At 49.4% G+C, this 14,484-nt stretch overlaps 1 protein-coding gene and 1 long non-coding RNA gene across 3 annotated transcripts in view; one reads left to right on the top strand and one right to left on the bottom strand.

Annotated features, from left to right (window-relative positions):
- Position 1: 1 nt before the first annotated feature.
- LOC141572698 (uncharacterized) overlaps positions 2-14,484 on the bottom strand; it is a 74,344-nt gene continuing 59,861 nt past the window's right edge. Inside the window, exons 1-2 of one of the 2 annotated variants that reach the window (XR_012498077.1) lie at positions 11,010-11,148; positions 2-1,477 (exon numbers count right to left, since the gene is read on the bottom strand). This is a non-coding gene — a long non-coding RNA (uncharacterized LOC141572698). Of the gene's footprint in view, positions 1,478-11,009; positions 11,149-14,484 lie in introns of those variants that run through there. The other variant, XR_012498076.1, reaches the window with a different exon arrangement.
- TEKTL1 (tektin like 1) lies at positions 5,071-12,080 on the top strand. Its single transcript, XM_019719259.2, has 7 exons — positions 5,071-5,640; positions 6,834-6,938; positions 9,223-9,421; positions 9,772-9,938; positions 10,082-10,177; positions 10,269-10,382; positions 10,977-12,080. Exons 1-7 carry the CDS (start codon positions 5,071-5,073, stop codon positions 11,223-11,225), a joined length of 1,500 nt encoding a protein of 499 aa, XP_019574818.2. The 3' UTR covers positions 11,226-12,080.

Genomic DNA, 14,484 nt, shown 5'->3' with positions numbered 1-14,484 from the left:
CTTTTACTGTAATAAATTTTTTTAATTGAAACATTTAGCATATTTTATGATCACACCTCATAATTGGCCTGTAAAAAGCAGAACATATTTAATGTATACAACTCAATGAGTTTCGGAATCAGTATACATCTGCAAAAACATCACCACCATCAAGGCCATAAACACAGCCATCACCTCTCAAAATTAATAGTCCAGTAATATTTCAATAATAATATTCCAATATTATTTATTTTAATTACAGAGTTTTTTGGTGCACCCTTACATTTTGCACCCTAAGTGAATGCCCTACTCTCACCCTCACCCTGGCCATGTGAGTCTCTCTCTCATTCTTTCAATAAAAGAAAGGCCACTGGCTCCCTTGTACAGATGTAAAAGGGCCTCAAAGAGGTTAAGTTGTAGCGCATATTATTGAGCTAGAGTTTGAGGCTACCCCGGGTCCACTCTGACCAGCGGCTCCAGCTCTGACCTCAGCACTGACAGGGCAGGCGAGCCCAGATGGAGCGTCCCCAGGCTGTCCCCGATGACCGCCCTGGCCGTGGGTGGGGCTTGAGCCGGCGCTGAGCCAAGAGGAGCCTGAGGTGGAGGAATCGAGGCTAACTCCTCTGTGGCGAGCGCTCCCTAGTAATTAATTAGGGCAGAGCTGGCCTGCGGCATCCCCGCTGCCCCCAGAGTCATTAAGGGAGAGGGGGGCCTCATTATCAGATGGCAGGTTCCCCATCATTCCCAGGGCCCCAGAGGGAGCAGGGGAGGGGTGAAAGAAAGGCTAGGTCCCCCTTCTCCAAAACACCCTCCTCCTTATTAACAGAGTGGCCTGATATGCAAGTGAAGTGTTTAAAACCACACGCAGAATTTCAGGGGAGAAAAGAAGAAGAGAGTCAAAGATGAGGGGATAAGTTGACTTTCCTCCAAAATTCAGCCTGCATTTATACTAATATGAAATACTCAGAATAGGTTAAATCCATAAAGACAGAAAGCAGATTAGTGATTGCCAGGGGCTGGAGGGAAGAGGGGGTGGAGAGTGAGTGCTAATGGGTGCAGGGTTTCCTAGTCTAACACGTAATACCCAGATCCACTAATGTGGATGAGCTTTTCCAGGGAGAAGGGAAGGAATGAGAAATGAATGGAAAACAGAAACCTGATGCATTAGTTAGCTACTGCTGCATAACAAGCTATCAAAAACTGACCCGCTTAAAACAACACATTTATTACACAGGTTCCTGTAGGGCAGGAATCAGGTCGTTGCTTAGCTGGGTCCTCTGGCTCAGGGTCTCTCACCAGGCTGCAGACAAGATGTCAGGCGGGGCCGCTAGCTAATCTGAAGGCTGAACTGGAGAAGGATGTGTTCCAAGCTCACTCGTGTGGTGGTTGGTTGGATCCAGTTCCTCACGGGACTTTTGTTTTCCCTCATGGAATATGGGACTTGCTGGCTGATGACCAGAGGCTCCATCGATTCCTTGCCACATGGGCCTCTTCATGTCTGAAAGAGTGAGGAAGACAGAAAGCATGAGCTATTATAACCTACACTCAGAAGTGGCGTCCTTTGATTTTTGTCGTACTCTATTGATTAGCAGTGGGTCCAGCCCACATGCAAAGGGAGGGGATTGCACAGGGCATGGAGACCAGGAGACAGGGACCCCTGGGGGCCATCTTCAAGGCTGCCTAACTCACCTGATGATATTTGAGGCAGCGGACGGCAAACAACAGCCAGTGAAGGATCAAGACTAGAGTCAAAAGGGAAAAGTGTGAAAGAGCACAGGGAAGGAGACTGAAGTTTCGGGTGGGCAACAATTTCAAATTCTACCTAGAGGTCAAGTTGAATGAGACGGAAAAGAAACTATGGAATTTGTCACTTGCAGGAAGACATAAATAACCTTTGCCTGAACCATTTTTGGGGACTGATGAGGACTGGAGCCATACAGACCAGTCCTTATCCCTCACCAGCCATTAGGGTCACCACCTTTGTGAGAGGTGACCAGGAAAAGCCAGGAAGAACCTCCTCTCCCAGCCTGGGGCTTCCCACTGTCTCCTGACACCTCCCCCAGGAAAGTGACCTCATTTCTCAAAGACAAAACTAATTCTAGGTCATATCCCCCTGGAACAAGAGACCAATTGATGTGATTATCTCCAAGAGAAAGGGGGGCACCTACTAAAAGTAGGACCTGGTGCCCCAGAAGGGAAGACATCAGGGAACCTGAAAAGGGGTCTCTGATAATTACCTGCCAAGATTTCAATGTGAAGGGCATTAACATGCAATACCAAAGGAAAAAAGGAAAGAAAACGTAGACGTTTTGGAAGGTTTTTCTTCCTCATACATCCTGCAATTTCACGCTATTTAATCCAAGGGCAGAATTCTGCTCCCCGTTTTGTAATACTCATTATATGGAACAGGTGGTCCCAGCAAAGATGGCTGGCTACAGAAAGGAATTTATGTAAAGCAAACTTCATTATAAAAATCAGAGAGCTAATTTCACAAATATTATTCCCCATTGGCCTGAGTTGAAATATTTGAGCTTCAGCATACTGGGAGGAGGGAGATGTGTGTAACTATAAATATATATATGAGGAGAGGATAGGGAAATGGCTACGGTGAAATCAAACCATGTTCAGAATGAACATCTCTGGGTGACAAAATTACAGATGATTCTCTCTTCATTATATTTTTCTGTGCTTTATCCAATGTGCATACATTACTTTCATAGCATAAAAACAGGCTTACTTATTAGCTTAAAAGAGGTATTTGAATTTGAGGAGTAGTGAAAAATTTTCCCACACTTGGCTTACGTATATAAATGTTTCTGTAGCATTTTTGGAGCATCATTTCTGTTCAGCCACATGCAGTTAATTAAATCTCTTGGAGACTGAGAGTTAATTCCAGCCCTACTACGGTTTCTTCTAGGCACCTTGCTGTTTTAGTCTGTTTGGACTGCTATAGGACAATACCACAGATTGGTGGCGTATAAACAACAGAAATTTAATTCTCACAGATCTGGAGGCTGGGAAGTGCAAGATCAAGGCGCCAGCAGACTCAGTCACCTGGTTCATAGATGGCCACCTTCCCAACTGTCCTCACATGGTAGAAGGGGCGGGGGGCTCTCTGGGGTCTCTTTTATAAGGGTGCTAAACCCATTTGTGAGGTTTCCACTCTCATGACCTAATCACCTCCCAAAGGCCCCAAGTACATTGGGCATTAGGATTTAATATGAATTTGGGGAGGACACAAACCTGCCAAACCAGGCTGTGACCAGCAGGCTTTGAAAGCAGAGCAGAAGACGGTTCATCTATTCCTCAAACCCAGGTATATGGGTCAGGCTAGAGAAAAAAATGTCCAAAATGGGCCCTCAAAGCCAGGAATTGGAAGTGAGTTTTAAAAGTCGATACAGTCAATTGGGTTAGGAGATAAAAATGAGGAGACGTTGGTAGACTGAGAAATGGGCAGTTGTATGTACCGATTTCAATACTCGGACAATGGTGGTATATACTAGGAGTGTGTTGGCATGAATAAGTTGAATCAATTAAAAGCCAGAATGGAACAGACCACACCTCCACCCATAGCCCTAATGAATTCCACCAAAGACCTATGTTGGAACAAAAATCCCACGTGTGTAGGTCTGACACAAGAACACAAAGCAGTTTGGCACAAACGCTACCCACTAGAGGTGCCCCAGACATTAGGCAGCAAACCAAGCCAGTGAAATCCTCTGACTGGGAAAATGGAAGCACTAAATGAACAAAGCAGAGGTGGACGGTTGAGTCCAGAATGCTGCCCCAAGTGAGCTGTCTCCCTGGTTCTTTGTAAAACCCTCTCTACGTCTCCTAGTATTAGAAAAGCTCACTTATCTATTCATTCAATTAATAAAAATGAAAAGTAAACACTTGCGTAGTGCTTACTCTATGTCAGCTACGATGTAAGCTCTTTACTCATGTTAACTCATTTCATCCACGCCCCAATCCTATAATCCTAGCTGATGGGTGAGGAAACGGAAGCACAGACAAGTCAAGTGACTTTTCCAAGATCACACAGATCGCAAGTGTCAGAATCATAATTCAAACCCATGTTGTCCAGCTCCAGAATCTTGACCATGGTTTGAGGCACCTACTAAGTGCCCAAGTAGAGACAGAAAGGAAATAAGGTGATATGATGGAGATTTATGGGAGAGGGAGGAAGGGCAGTATCCTGTTTTCTTCCCCAGACTCTGACCTGCTTCCTATGTTGGAGGAATTCCCCATCATATGAGTCTCAGTGGGAAACAAAGTCTTTCTTACACCATCGAAGCGGAAAGTTCAGACATGACTCACTTTACCCTCTTCCTTTGCAGCTGGAGCATGGCCAGGCGACACAGACTCAGCCAATTATTGGATGCAGCCACCTTAGACGCTGGGGACTAAGGAGACAAAGAAGCAGGGACCACGGAGAGCTAACTCAGTTGCTGCAGTAGCAGTGACATTTCCAGGGAAAGCAGATGCAGCTGAGAGTTCTGCAGAAATAGCCACGTTGTTCTCAAGGGCCATCACATGTCTGCAGTTTGGGGCCATAGTTCTGACTGTCAAGTCATCTTTTCTGTTTCTTGCACTAAAAATCCTGAGTGGTGGGAGAAAGTGGGGCTTAGATATAACGCTAAGGAAAGACCCTTTCAAGATGGTGATATATAAGCTGGGGTGTGAAGACTGAAAAGGAGCCAGCCATGGGAACAACGTGGAAAGGAGTATGCCACGAAGAAGAAACAACAAATCCAAAATTTTGAAGTGGGAAAACTGCTTAGCGTTCTAGAAGAAGGTCCGCGTTGCTGGAGGGGAAGAAGCAACAGTGAGAGGTGGGTTTGATGAGGTCAGCTTTCTCAAGGAGCCGTGATTCCAAGCCACCTCTACAGAGCTCCAAAGACCCCATCTAATCCCTCCCTGTCGCCTTTCCCCTCCCCCACCTCTGGAACTCTGCGCTCTTGCCACCGTTGTCATGGTGATGGGCCCATTGTTTCACTCATTCTTCAGGCCTGGAAGGAGGTGCGTGTGGTTGTGGGACCCTGCCTCTTCTCCTGGAGGACCCGAGCCAGGCCGGGGCACCAAGCCGGGACCATGCCGGTGTTGATACCGGCGGTTGAGCACAGCCAGGACACGCGCGTCGGGGCTGCAGCGTGGCACCAGGAGGCCCGGGCCAAGATTCAGAAGGCGCGCCAGGTGACTGCGCGCTGCGCGCAGGAGGCCGTGACCATGTGGCAACCAAAGGACAGTGTGCTGGATCCACACATGGCGCACCACCTCCGCCGGGCCGCCTACATCCAGCCCTGGCGCTTCTGCGTGGAGATGCTCAAAGGCGGGGGTACGTTGGAGAAGCCGCCACCTGGCGAGGGTGTCACGCTGTGGAAGAGCAAGATGAAGCCGCCTGTCTGGCACGCACGCCTGCCACTGCCCCTGAACCGCGACGTGCTTGCCCTGCAGACAGCCGAGTTGGTGCACACACACGCGCGTGGGGCGCGCCTTACCGCCGCCCGCCTGGCCCACGCGCAGCAGCAAATCAATGGGCAACTGCGCCGGCTGCAGCGCCAGCGAGAGGCTACGGACTACAGGCTCAGCGAGGTGCGAAAGGGCCTGCTGATCAACCAGCAGAGCGTCAAGCTTCGGGGCTACCGACCCAAATCTGAGAAGGTGGGACCACTCCCCCAAGTCTGGTCGTCAAGACGGAGGCCTTCACTCAGCCTGGGGAAAAAACCCACCCTGTAGAGAGAACACCCTGCCAGGCCCCAGTTCCAGAAAGGGCACAAGAAGATGAGGACACCCCACCGATGAGGTGCCTCGGTGACCAGCCCCAGAGAGGGAGACCCCCCACACTGCGGGGACGAGATCCTCAGCCCCCTTGCCCCAGGGTGGATACTTCCGAGTCCCCCCAGCCAGGGAGAGTAGATGGGACCCCAGAGTCAAACTAGATGAAATTCTTCCCAAAGAGTAACACTCACAACTCCCAGCGCAGGCATGCAATCACCCAGGCAGCCTCCAGGCCCACAGGGTGAGACCCTCCTGTGGGCATGGGACCCTCAATAACCAAACCCAGTGAGAAATACCCAGTTAGGAAGAGTGGGCAATGTCCTGGTTCCAACCCCTGAAACCCTCCTCAAAATGTTTTAAAACACACACACACACACACACACAAAACACAAAAAGCAAGCCTCCTCTCAACCTCAGGGAGTGAGATCCCCTCCCCCAGGACGCATGGGAAGAGAAAGGAACAGGTCTTGCCTACAGGTTGAGACCTTCAGACTCCCTGTGCCTATGTCCAGGAGTTAAGCCCCCAGCCAGGGAGAAAGAGTGACACCCCTAGTCCCAGTCCTGTGAAATCGTCCCCCAAAAGTGAAACCCTAGACCCCCACTCCAAATGGGGGAACATTCCAGTCTTCCTGGGGAGGGATGAGAGCCCACTCACCGCATGAGATTTCTAGTTCTAGGCCCCAAATCAGAGAGTAAGACCCCCAAAATGCAAACCCTCATCATCGCTATGTTAGATCCCTGCACATCTAGCCAGGGAGGTGGGGATAAGACGGCCACCAATGAAGGGGGACGTCCAGCCCGAGAGAAACCTTCCCCTACAGTGAAGTAACTTCCATCCCAGCTCGCTGGACTCCTACCTGTAAAAGGGAGAAGCCACAGCCTCACTCTCTAGCTAGTAAGTGAGCCCCCTGAAAGGATAAAGCCTTCTCAGAGAGTGAGACCCCCTCCACAGGGTGGGAGTGCCCCAACTCCATTCTCCAAACCCAGGGTTTATGAGGTTGGCAAAACCTCTACCACCCCGGAAGGAGAACTCTCCTGCCAGCCCTCTCCTGAGGGTGTATCTCTTTGTTTTCCAGGTCCCTGACAAAGCTGACAGTATGCTTACCTGGGAGAAAGAGGAGTTAAAGAACATGAAAAGGAAGATGGAGCAAGACATGGAAAAGTCAGAGGCCATGCTCAAGGTCGGGAATACCCAGGACGGAGTGAAAGGGGAGGGAGGAGGACCCTTGGCTGCCCAGGGGATGAACCACTCTGACATTGGAGACTGTAGCAACAGCAAACATCTCAACCCACTCACCCACCCACCCTGATGATATTCACCATATTTCCGTTTGTGAAATGGAAAAACTGGGGCTCTGAGTGGTGGAGCTGGGCCTCAGAATAACCACGAACACCCCCTCTGTGCCAAGCCCTGTGCAGTCATTGAGTTAGCTCCTTAAAACACTCCTGTGAAATAGAAATTGTGGTCCCCTATTGGAGACTGGGAATTCGAGGCTCAGAAAGAGATGGCCTCCCACAGGGCAAGGACTAGCCCGTGGTAGGGCTGTGATTCCAGGTCAGGTGTCTTTCATTTTTTTCCAGCATTAGTGAGGTATAATTAACAATTTAAAATTGTGTGTGTGTATATTTAAAATGTACAACTTGATATATGTATACATTGTGAAATAATCACAATCAATAGTCAACGTAATTAATATATCCATCACCTCACATACGAGTAGTTACCTTTGTGTGTGTGTGGTGAGAACACTTAAGATCCACCCCCTTAGCAAATTTCAATTATAAAATACAGTATGTTAACTATAGTCACATTGTTGTACATTAGATCAGAATGTACTCATCTTGCATAACTGAAACTTTGTACCCCTTAACCAACATCTCCCCATTTCTCCTACCCCCCAGGCCCTGGCAATCATCATTCTACTCTCTGCTTCTATGAGTTTGACTATTTTTTTTTTTTAATTTTATTGGTTTCACGTGCACAAGACAAAGCAATACTTAGACGTTTATCATTTAAATCCCTCACACTGTGTGAACTCCCCCTCCCCCATCCACTATCCCTCTGACATCACACACAGCCATTACATTTCCACTGTCTCTATTCCTAATGCTGTACTCCGCTTCCTGTAACCCTATACATACATATATACATACATATATATATATAAAATTATAGTTGGCATTCATTATTGTTCCGCTTCAGGTGTACAGTGCAGAGATCAGGCATCTACATCATCCCTGAGGTGGTCTCTCAAATGGGACACGTGTCCATCGGATACGCTACAGAATCTTTGCATTATTGATTACGTTCTTATACATAAGTGAGTTATGCAGTATTTGCCTTTCTGCATCTGGTTTATTTCACTTAGCATAATATCCTCCAGATTCATCCATGTTGTCACAAATAGCAGGATTTTCTTCTTCATATATATATATATATATAAACAGGGGTGCCAAAAAATGTATACAAGTGGACACTTTGGTCAATGTTGCTCAAGCAGTAGTTCACCGTAATCAGAAGTGTCTGGACGTTGACGGGAACCACTTGGAGCACCTCTTGTAATTGCAGAAGTCACACGTGACTTGTGTTCATCTTTTGTTGTAGATATATACTGAGTATTACAATTTTAATACAGTTTTTCTTTCTGAAAATGTGTATATGGGTGGCCAAATAGCTCAGTTAGTTAGAGCGTGAGCTCTTAACAACAGGGTTGCTAGTCCAATTCCCCCATGGGATAGTGGGCTGCACCACCCCCCCAACAACTAGATTGAAAATGGTGACTAGACTTGGAGCTGAGCTGCGCCCTCCACAACTAGACTGAAGGACAGCGATGACTTGGAGCTGATGGGCCCTGGAGATTTATGTGTATAAAATGTTTTGGCACTATATATATATATATATATATATATATATATATATATATATATATATATATATATATTCAGCTGCAATAGATTGGGGGGAGGGACTCTGAGGACCACAGAGGGTTCCTAATACTGATGAGAGAAGAGGAAGGGAGAACTTAATGCTAGGGATGGGGTGGGATAAGCCCTGAATGCAACTTGAGGAGGAAAGGGATGGCACAGGAAGATGGAGAAGTAGGTGCAGCCAGTGCTACCTCTCCACTTTACATATGGGGAAATCAATGGGGGCGGAGCTTTCTTGGGGTGCCAGGGCAAAGCCAGACACAGAACCTAAGCCACTGACATCCAGGACACGAAGCTACCACCAGCTCCTACTGCTCCCCCTCCACTCATTGAAGGCTTCTGGACATAGGGTGAGGTGTCTGAGCTTGGACTTGGAAGTTGCTCCTTTCCAGCCCCAACAGGAACTGGAGAGAGTCAGGTTGGAGGCAGAAACGTTTTGCAGCCTCCAGTAGAGAAATCAATTCCAGCCACCTCCTCCCAACCTACCAGCTCACTTTCTGCCTTCAGCTTTGCCTCTTTCTCCTTCTTTGCCCCCAGACCCTGGCCACTTGCCACGACACTCTGGCCTTCTACTGCAAGGAGAGGCTCCAAGCTGTGGATTTAATGAACCAGCCACTGACCAAGGTTCTGGGGCAGGCCGGCCGCTACTCCTGGGTGAACCTCTCCAGAGCCTCCACCCCGCGAACTAAGGGCGAGAAAACGCCGCCTCCAGACCCTGTGGGCACATACACCCCAGGTAGGCCCCCACAGAGAGGGGTCCACTATAGTGGGTGCCCACCCCCCTTCCATGCCAGCAACCCCTCTCCCTGCGGAATTGCCCGCTAGGCCAAATGAGAGGGCTGGAGCCAGCCTCCAGCTAAACCCACTTTCTGGATCAGCTCTTTCCCCTGCGCACTCCTGCCCAGAGACTCCCCGACGCTACTCATACTCGCCCCACTAACAGCCCTTCCCCTGGTCTTTCTCCCAACCCCTCAGTAAAGCCCCCTCGCCCACCGCCCACCATCTCGTGCGAATAGAGAGGGGGATGCAGAAAGCCAGGGTGGGGGAAAGGAGGGCTTGGCGCCTGGCGCGTCCCGCCTCCCGCAGAGTGCGCCATTGAGCTGTATGAAGCCAAGCGACTGTTGATGGAGTCCACGGACACCTTGCAAGAAATGGCAAAGAACGCGGAGGACATCCGGGAGAGACAGCGGCAGACAAGCGATCGCGTGTGCGCCTCGCTGGCCCAAAAGATGCGCGAGACCTTGGAGCTGAAGGTGCGGGCGGCGGGCGCGGCTCGGAGGCAGCGGCTGGGGACTCGGGTGGGAGAGTGCCGAGGCCGGAGAAGGGGGACCCAGGAGGAGAGGGGACGGGAAGCCACCCTGATCCCCCTGAGTTCACCCCCCCCCCACTCGCCCAGGAAAGAATGAATATGGCCTTAGGACTAATGAGAGGAACTATCCACCGGTGCACGAAATTCAACCACGAGATGTACATCACTCGCGACCTCATCAAAGTATGATTCGGGAGAAGGGTCCGCGGAGGTGGGGCCAGGGGTGCCCGTGTCGGCTGGGCCTCACTGCTCCGCACACACCGCACTCCGCCAGGGTCCTCTGTCAAAAAATCACCTGGAGACTCGAGAGAAGCTGGACAGACCCCTGGTTCGCGTGCACCAGAGACACGTGGGAACCCAACTCCCTGAGGCCAAACGCCTGGCCCAGGTACGCCCCTCTGTCCCCGTTCCGCGTCTCCCACCCTCCCCAGGCGCGGCCCCGCCCTGATAAGACTGCTTCCTCAAGCACACCTGGTCCAAGTAAGAGCCCCGCCCCTCCCCCTTTGGCCATTCCCTCAATTGCCGCCCAGGACGAGGCCCTCCGATACCGCATCTGTCTCAAATAAGTCACCTCCCCCTCTGTCTGTCTGCCTCACCCTACCCCACTCCCTCACGAGAAGATTCCTCTCTCAACCCCGCCCTGAGGAGGCTCCTTCCTGCACCCTTTGCCCAGGTGATCTCGCCCTCCTCTCATTCTCCAAGTGCGTCCCCGCCCTCAGCCCTGCCCTCCCGCGGGTTCTTTGTCAGGCACTTCTCGCCCCCAATCCCATGCGAGGCTCGCGCCTCCTCAGCTATGCACTCGCGTGGGTGGGGCCCTCCTGCACGCACACTTGGCCCAAGTGTGTTCCCCCCCACCCGAGGCCCGCCCCCTCTTCAGCTGTGCGCCTTTCACACGCACACGTGACCCAGTTATGTCCGCCCACGTAGCCCCGACCTCGCTCCCGCTCGCGGGTCCCCTAGCACGGCCCCGCCCCCTCTCCAGAGCACTGACAAGCTGCAGCGCCACATCTCGCACCTGGAAAAGAACCTGGAGGGTCTGCTCGCGAAGCGCAAGAACCTCGCCTACAGCCTCAATTGCAAGAAGATCGGGCAGGACGTAGACTACGACGTGGTGCGCCTGCGCCTCCGCCAGCGGCACCCGCACGTGCGCTACCAGCAGGCGCAGGGCCTGGTCAACGACTGGGACCCGCGCACGCCTGCGCGCGTCGAGTCCAGCGCCACCCCTGAGTGACAGGCGCACCCCCCCAAACCCCACCCCCGCTGCCCCAGCCCGCTGGTCCCGCGTGCACGGGCTGGGCCCTCGGAGCGGAGACTCACAGCCCTCCCTCTCCCCTGACACACCCTCCCTCCGAGCGCCCTCTAGCAGAATTATAATTCATAAATAACAGATTACATTTATTAGGTATCTATTACATGTCAGTCACTTACCCTACAACACGTTATGGGCCGTGTAACCTGGAAGTTAACAGGATAGATTTGGGTGCCAGATTTCTGGGGAATTGGGTGGCCTAATTTCAAGCTTTGTGGCCTTGGGCAAGTCACTGCCTCTCTCTGGCCTCCGTGTCGCCACTTGTAAAATAGGAAGAATAATAGCACCTACTTCAAGGTTTGTAAGGATAGATGAGTTCATACATGTAAGGCCTGTCGTATGGTGGCTGCCTAGACATTATCTTCAATGCACTGAGATATCCCATTTTCCACTTGAGGAAACTGAGGCACAGTGAGGTTAAGCAGATACCCAAGGGCACACAGGAGCTTCCCCTGTAGCCTTCTCTAGTGGAGGTTTGTTCTCCGGGACCCCAAGAAGCTCAAGTGGGAGAGTGGGATTGAGTCCCATTGCCCTTTTTTCCATTTACCTAGGGGGTGGGGGGACTACTCTTTCAAAATTCACAGCATCCTTCATTCGTTTTGAGCTTTTACAAAGTGCCAGGTTCTGAGCCAGGCACTGAGAGTGCAGCAATGAGAAAGGCTGACCTCGTCCCTGCTCGCAGGGACCTCACGCGTAGATCAAGTGCAGCCAGCATCATTCTATTGAGGCAGCTCTAGTATGACCTCCTACAGGAAGCCCACCCTACTGCACCCACCTATCCAGGCACAACTCATTTTGTTCTCTCTGTTCTTGTAGCCTCTTAGACAACCTCCCATCACAGAACTCCTTACACCGGCGTGTGATAATCATGTGCTCTCCATGGGGAGATTCCAGGGTGTGGCACAGAGAGAATGGGGAGGGGTGTGGGGGGGGTTCATTCAAACCACAAATATTTCCCAAGCAACTGCTCTTTACCAGTGGCTGTGTTTGGTGCTAAGGTTACAGTGAAGACCAAAACAGATGTGGTCCCTCCCTCGTGGAACTCACCATGAATAGCCCTCACAAATATTCTTATCTTTGTGGCAAAGCCAACCAGTCACATAGACACGACATATCCCAGCCAACATTATACAGAGAAGCAAATGAAGTTCGGGAAGGTGAACTCATTTGCCCAGGGTCACAGAGCCAGCAAGGGACAAAGCAGAACTAAACCTGGGTCTCTACTCTCCCTTGCTGCACACTGCCAGTATCAACCATGGTCTCACCATGATATCAACTGGTCCCCATAACAAGCAAGTGGAAATAGGGTCGATATGCCCATTTGACAGGGGAATACACAGGGAAAAAAAGGGAGCTGCCTGTCCAGGGTCACAGGGCTGAGAAGGAGTAGGGCTGAGGGGTTCAAACCAACCATCTCTGACTCAACCATTGGGCATCACAGCCAGCTTCCTTATCTCAAGAGGGACTTCATAGTCGGGGGGTTACCAGGGGCTCCCTGGGGCCCAGACTTCCCCAGGAATGGTCTTCAGTGATGTCCTCCCTGTACCAGTCCAGATACCAACAGGAAGCAGATAGCACGTTATTTGAGGGAAGTTTAACAGAGATAACCGTCGATCCTCATTTGACAAGTCTGTATTTGTGAATTCACCAAACTCACTAAAATTTATTCATAACCCCCAAAACAATATCATGGTGCTCTCACGGTCCTTTACCGATGTGCACAGAACAGTGAAAGACTTTAGGGGCCCAACATGATCAAACAAGCTGTCAAACAATATGACACTCCGCCTTCTTGTTTTAGCTCTCCTTTTAAAACAAGCATCCAAATGGAATATTACTCAGCCATAAAAAAGAATGACATCTTGACATTTGCCAAAAACATGGATGGACTTATAGGGTATTATGCTAAATGAAATTAGTTGGACAGAGAAAGACAAATACCAGATGATTTCACATTTGGAATCTAAAAAACCAAAAAATGAATAAAACAGAAACTCAGGCACAGAGAGCAAACTGATAATTGCCAGAGGGGAGGGTGATGGGGGATGAGTGGAAAGGGGGAAGGGGATTGAGAAATACAAACCTCCACTTATAAAATAAGTCATGTGGATGTAATGTACAGCATCAGGAATAGAGTCAACAATATTGTCATAACTGTACAGTGACAGATGGTTGCTAGACTTATTGTGGTGATCCCCTCATAAAGAATATAAATGTTGAATCACTATGTTGTACACCTGAAACAAATATAAATGTATGTCAACTTTAATTTTTAAAAAGACAAACATCTTTTTCAAGGTCTATTTAGTGCCATATTTTTTAGCATTTTTGTTCTTTTCGTTGATTTTTACTGTTTAAAATGGCCCCTAAGCGTAGTGCTGAAGTGCTATCTAGTGTTCCTTAGGCAAGAAGGCTGGAATGCACCTGATGGAGAAAATGCCTGTTTAGATAAGCTCCGTTTGGGCATGAATTATAGTGCCATTGGCCTTGATTTCAATATTAATGACTCACATTAATATATTTTTTGAACAATATGTACGAGTATTAACTAAGGCATCTTTAAACAGAAACACACATAAAACAAGGTTATGTATTGATCAGTTAACAAAAATGGTGTGACCAGAGGCTCGAAAGAACCACCCCTTATATTCCCCTAGGAGCAATGGTTGAGTATTTGGGCAACTTCATAGAACATAATGACCACAATAATGAGAATTGCCTATTCGAGGTATGACAACTAAGTTTGCGAACTTGGTGCAACGATGTTGCTAACCTTTTTTGATATCAGAGGGATTATTCATTATGAATTTGTACCAACTGGACAAACAGTTCACCAAGTTTACTATTTGAAAGTGTTATAAAGGCTGCGTGAAAAAGTTAGACGACCTGAACTTTTCGCCAACAATTCATGGCTCTTGCATCACGACAAAGCACCAGCTCACACGGCACTGTCTGTGAGGGAGTTTTTAGCCAGTAAACAAATAACTGTATTGGAACACCCTCCCTCTCACGTGATCTGGCCCCCAATGACTTCTTTCTTTACCTGAAGATAAGGGAAATATTGAAAGGAAGACATTTTGATGACATTCAGGACATCAAGGGTAATACGACAACAGATCTGATGGTCATTCCAGAAAAGGAGTTCCAAAATTGCTTTGAAGGGTGGACTAGACCTGGCTTC

Source organism: Rhinolophus sinicus, linkage group LG07, assembly GCF_036562045.2.
Source record: "Rhinolophus sinicus isolate RSC01 linkage group LG07, ASM3656204v1, whole genome shotgun sequence".
Lineage (NCBI taxonomy): Eukaryota > Metazoa > Chordata > Mammalia > Chiroptera > Rhinolophidae > Rhinolophus > Rhinolophus sinicus.
Note: the sequence above shows the minus strand (reverse complement) of the source record. Positions and strands in the feature narration are given on the sequence as shown.

Excerpts from the sequence above, each read along its gene's own strand:
- TEKTL1 (XM_019719259.2), top strand. The coding sequence starts at position 5,071 with ATGCCGGTGTTGATACCGGCGGTTGAGCACAGCCAGGACACGCGCGTC. Across the intron at positions 5,641-6,833 it reads ACCGACCCAAATCTGAGAAG|GTCCCTGACAAAGCTGACAG; the intron begins GTGGGACCACTC and ends TTTGTTTTCCAG. Across the intron at positions 6,939-9,222 it reads AGTCAGAGGCCATGCTCAAG|ACCCTGGCCACTTGCCACGA; the intron begins GTCGGGAATACC and ends CTTTGCCCCCAG.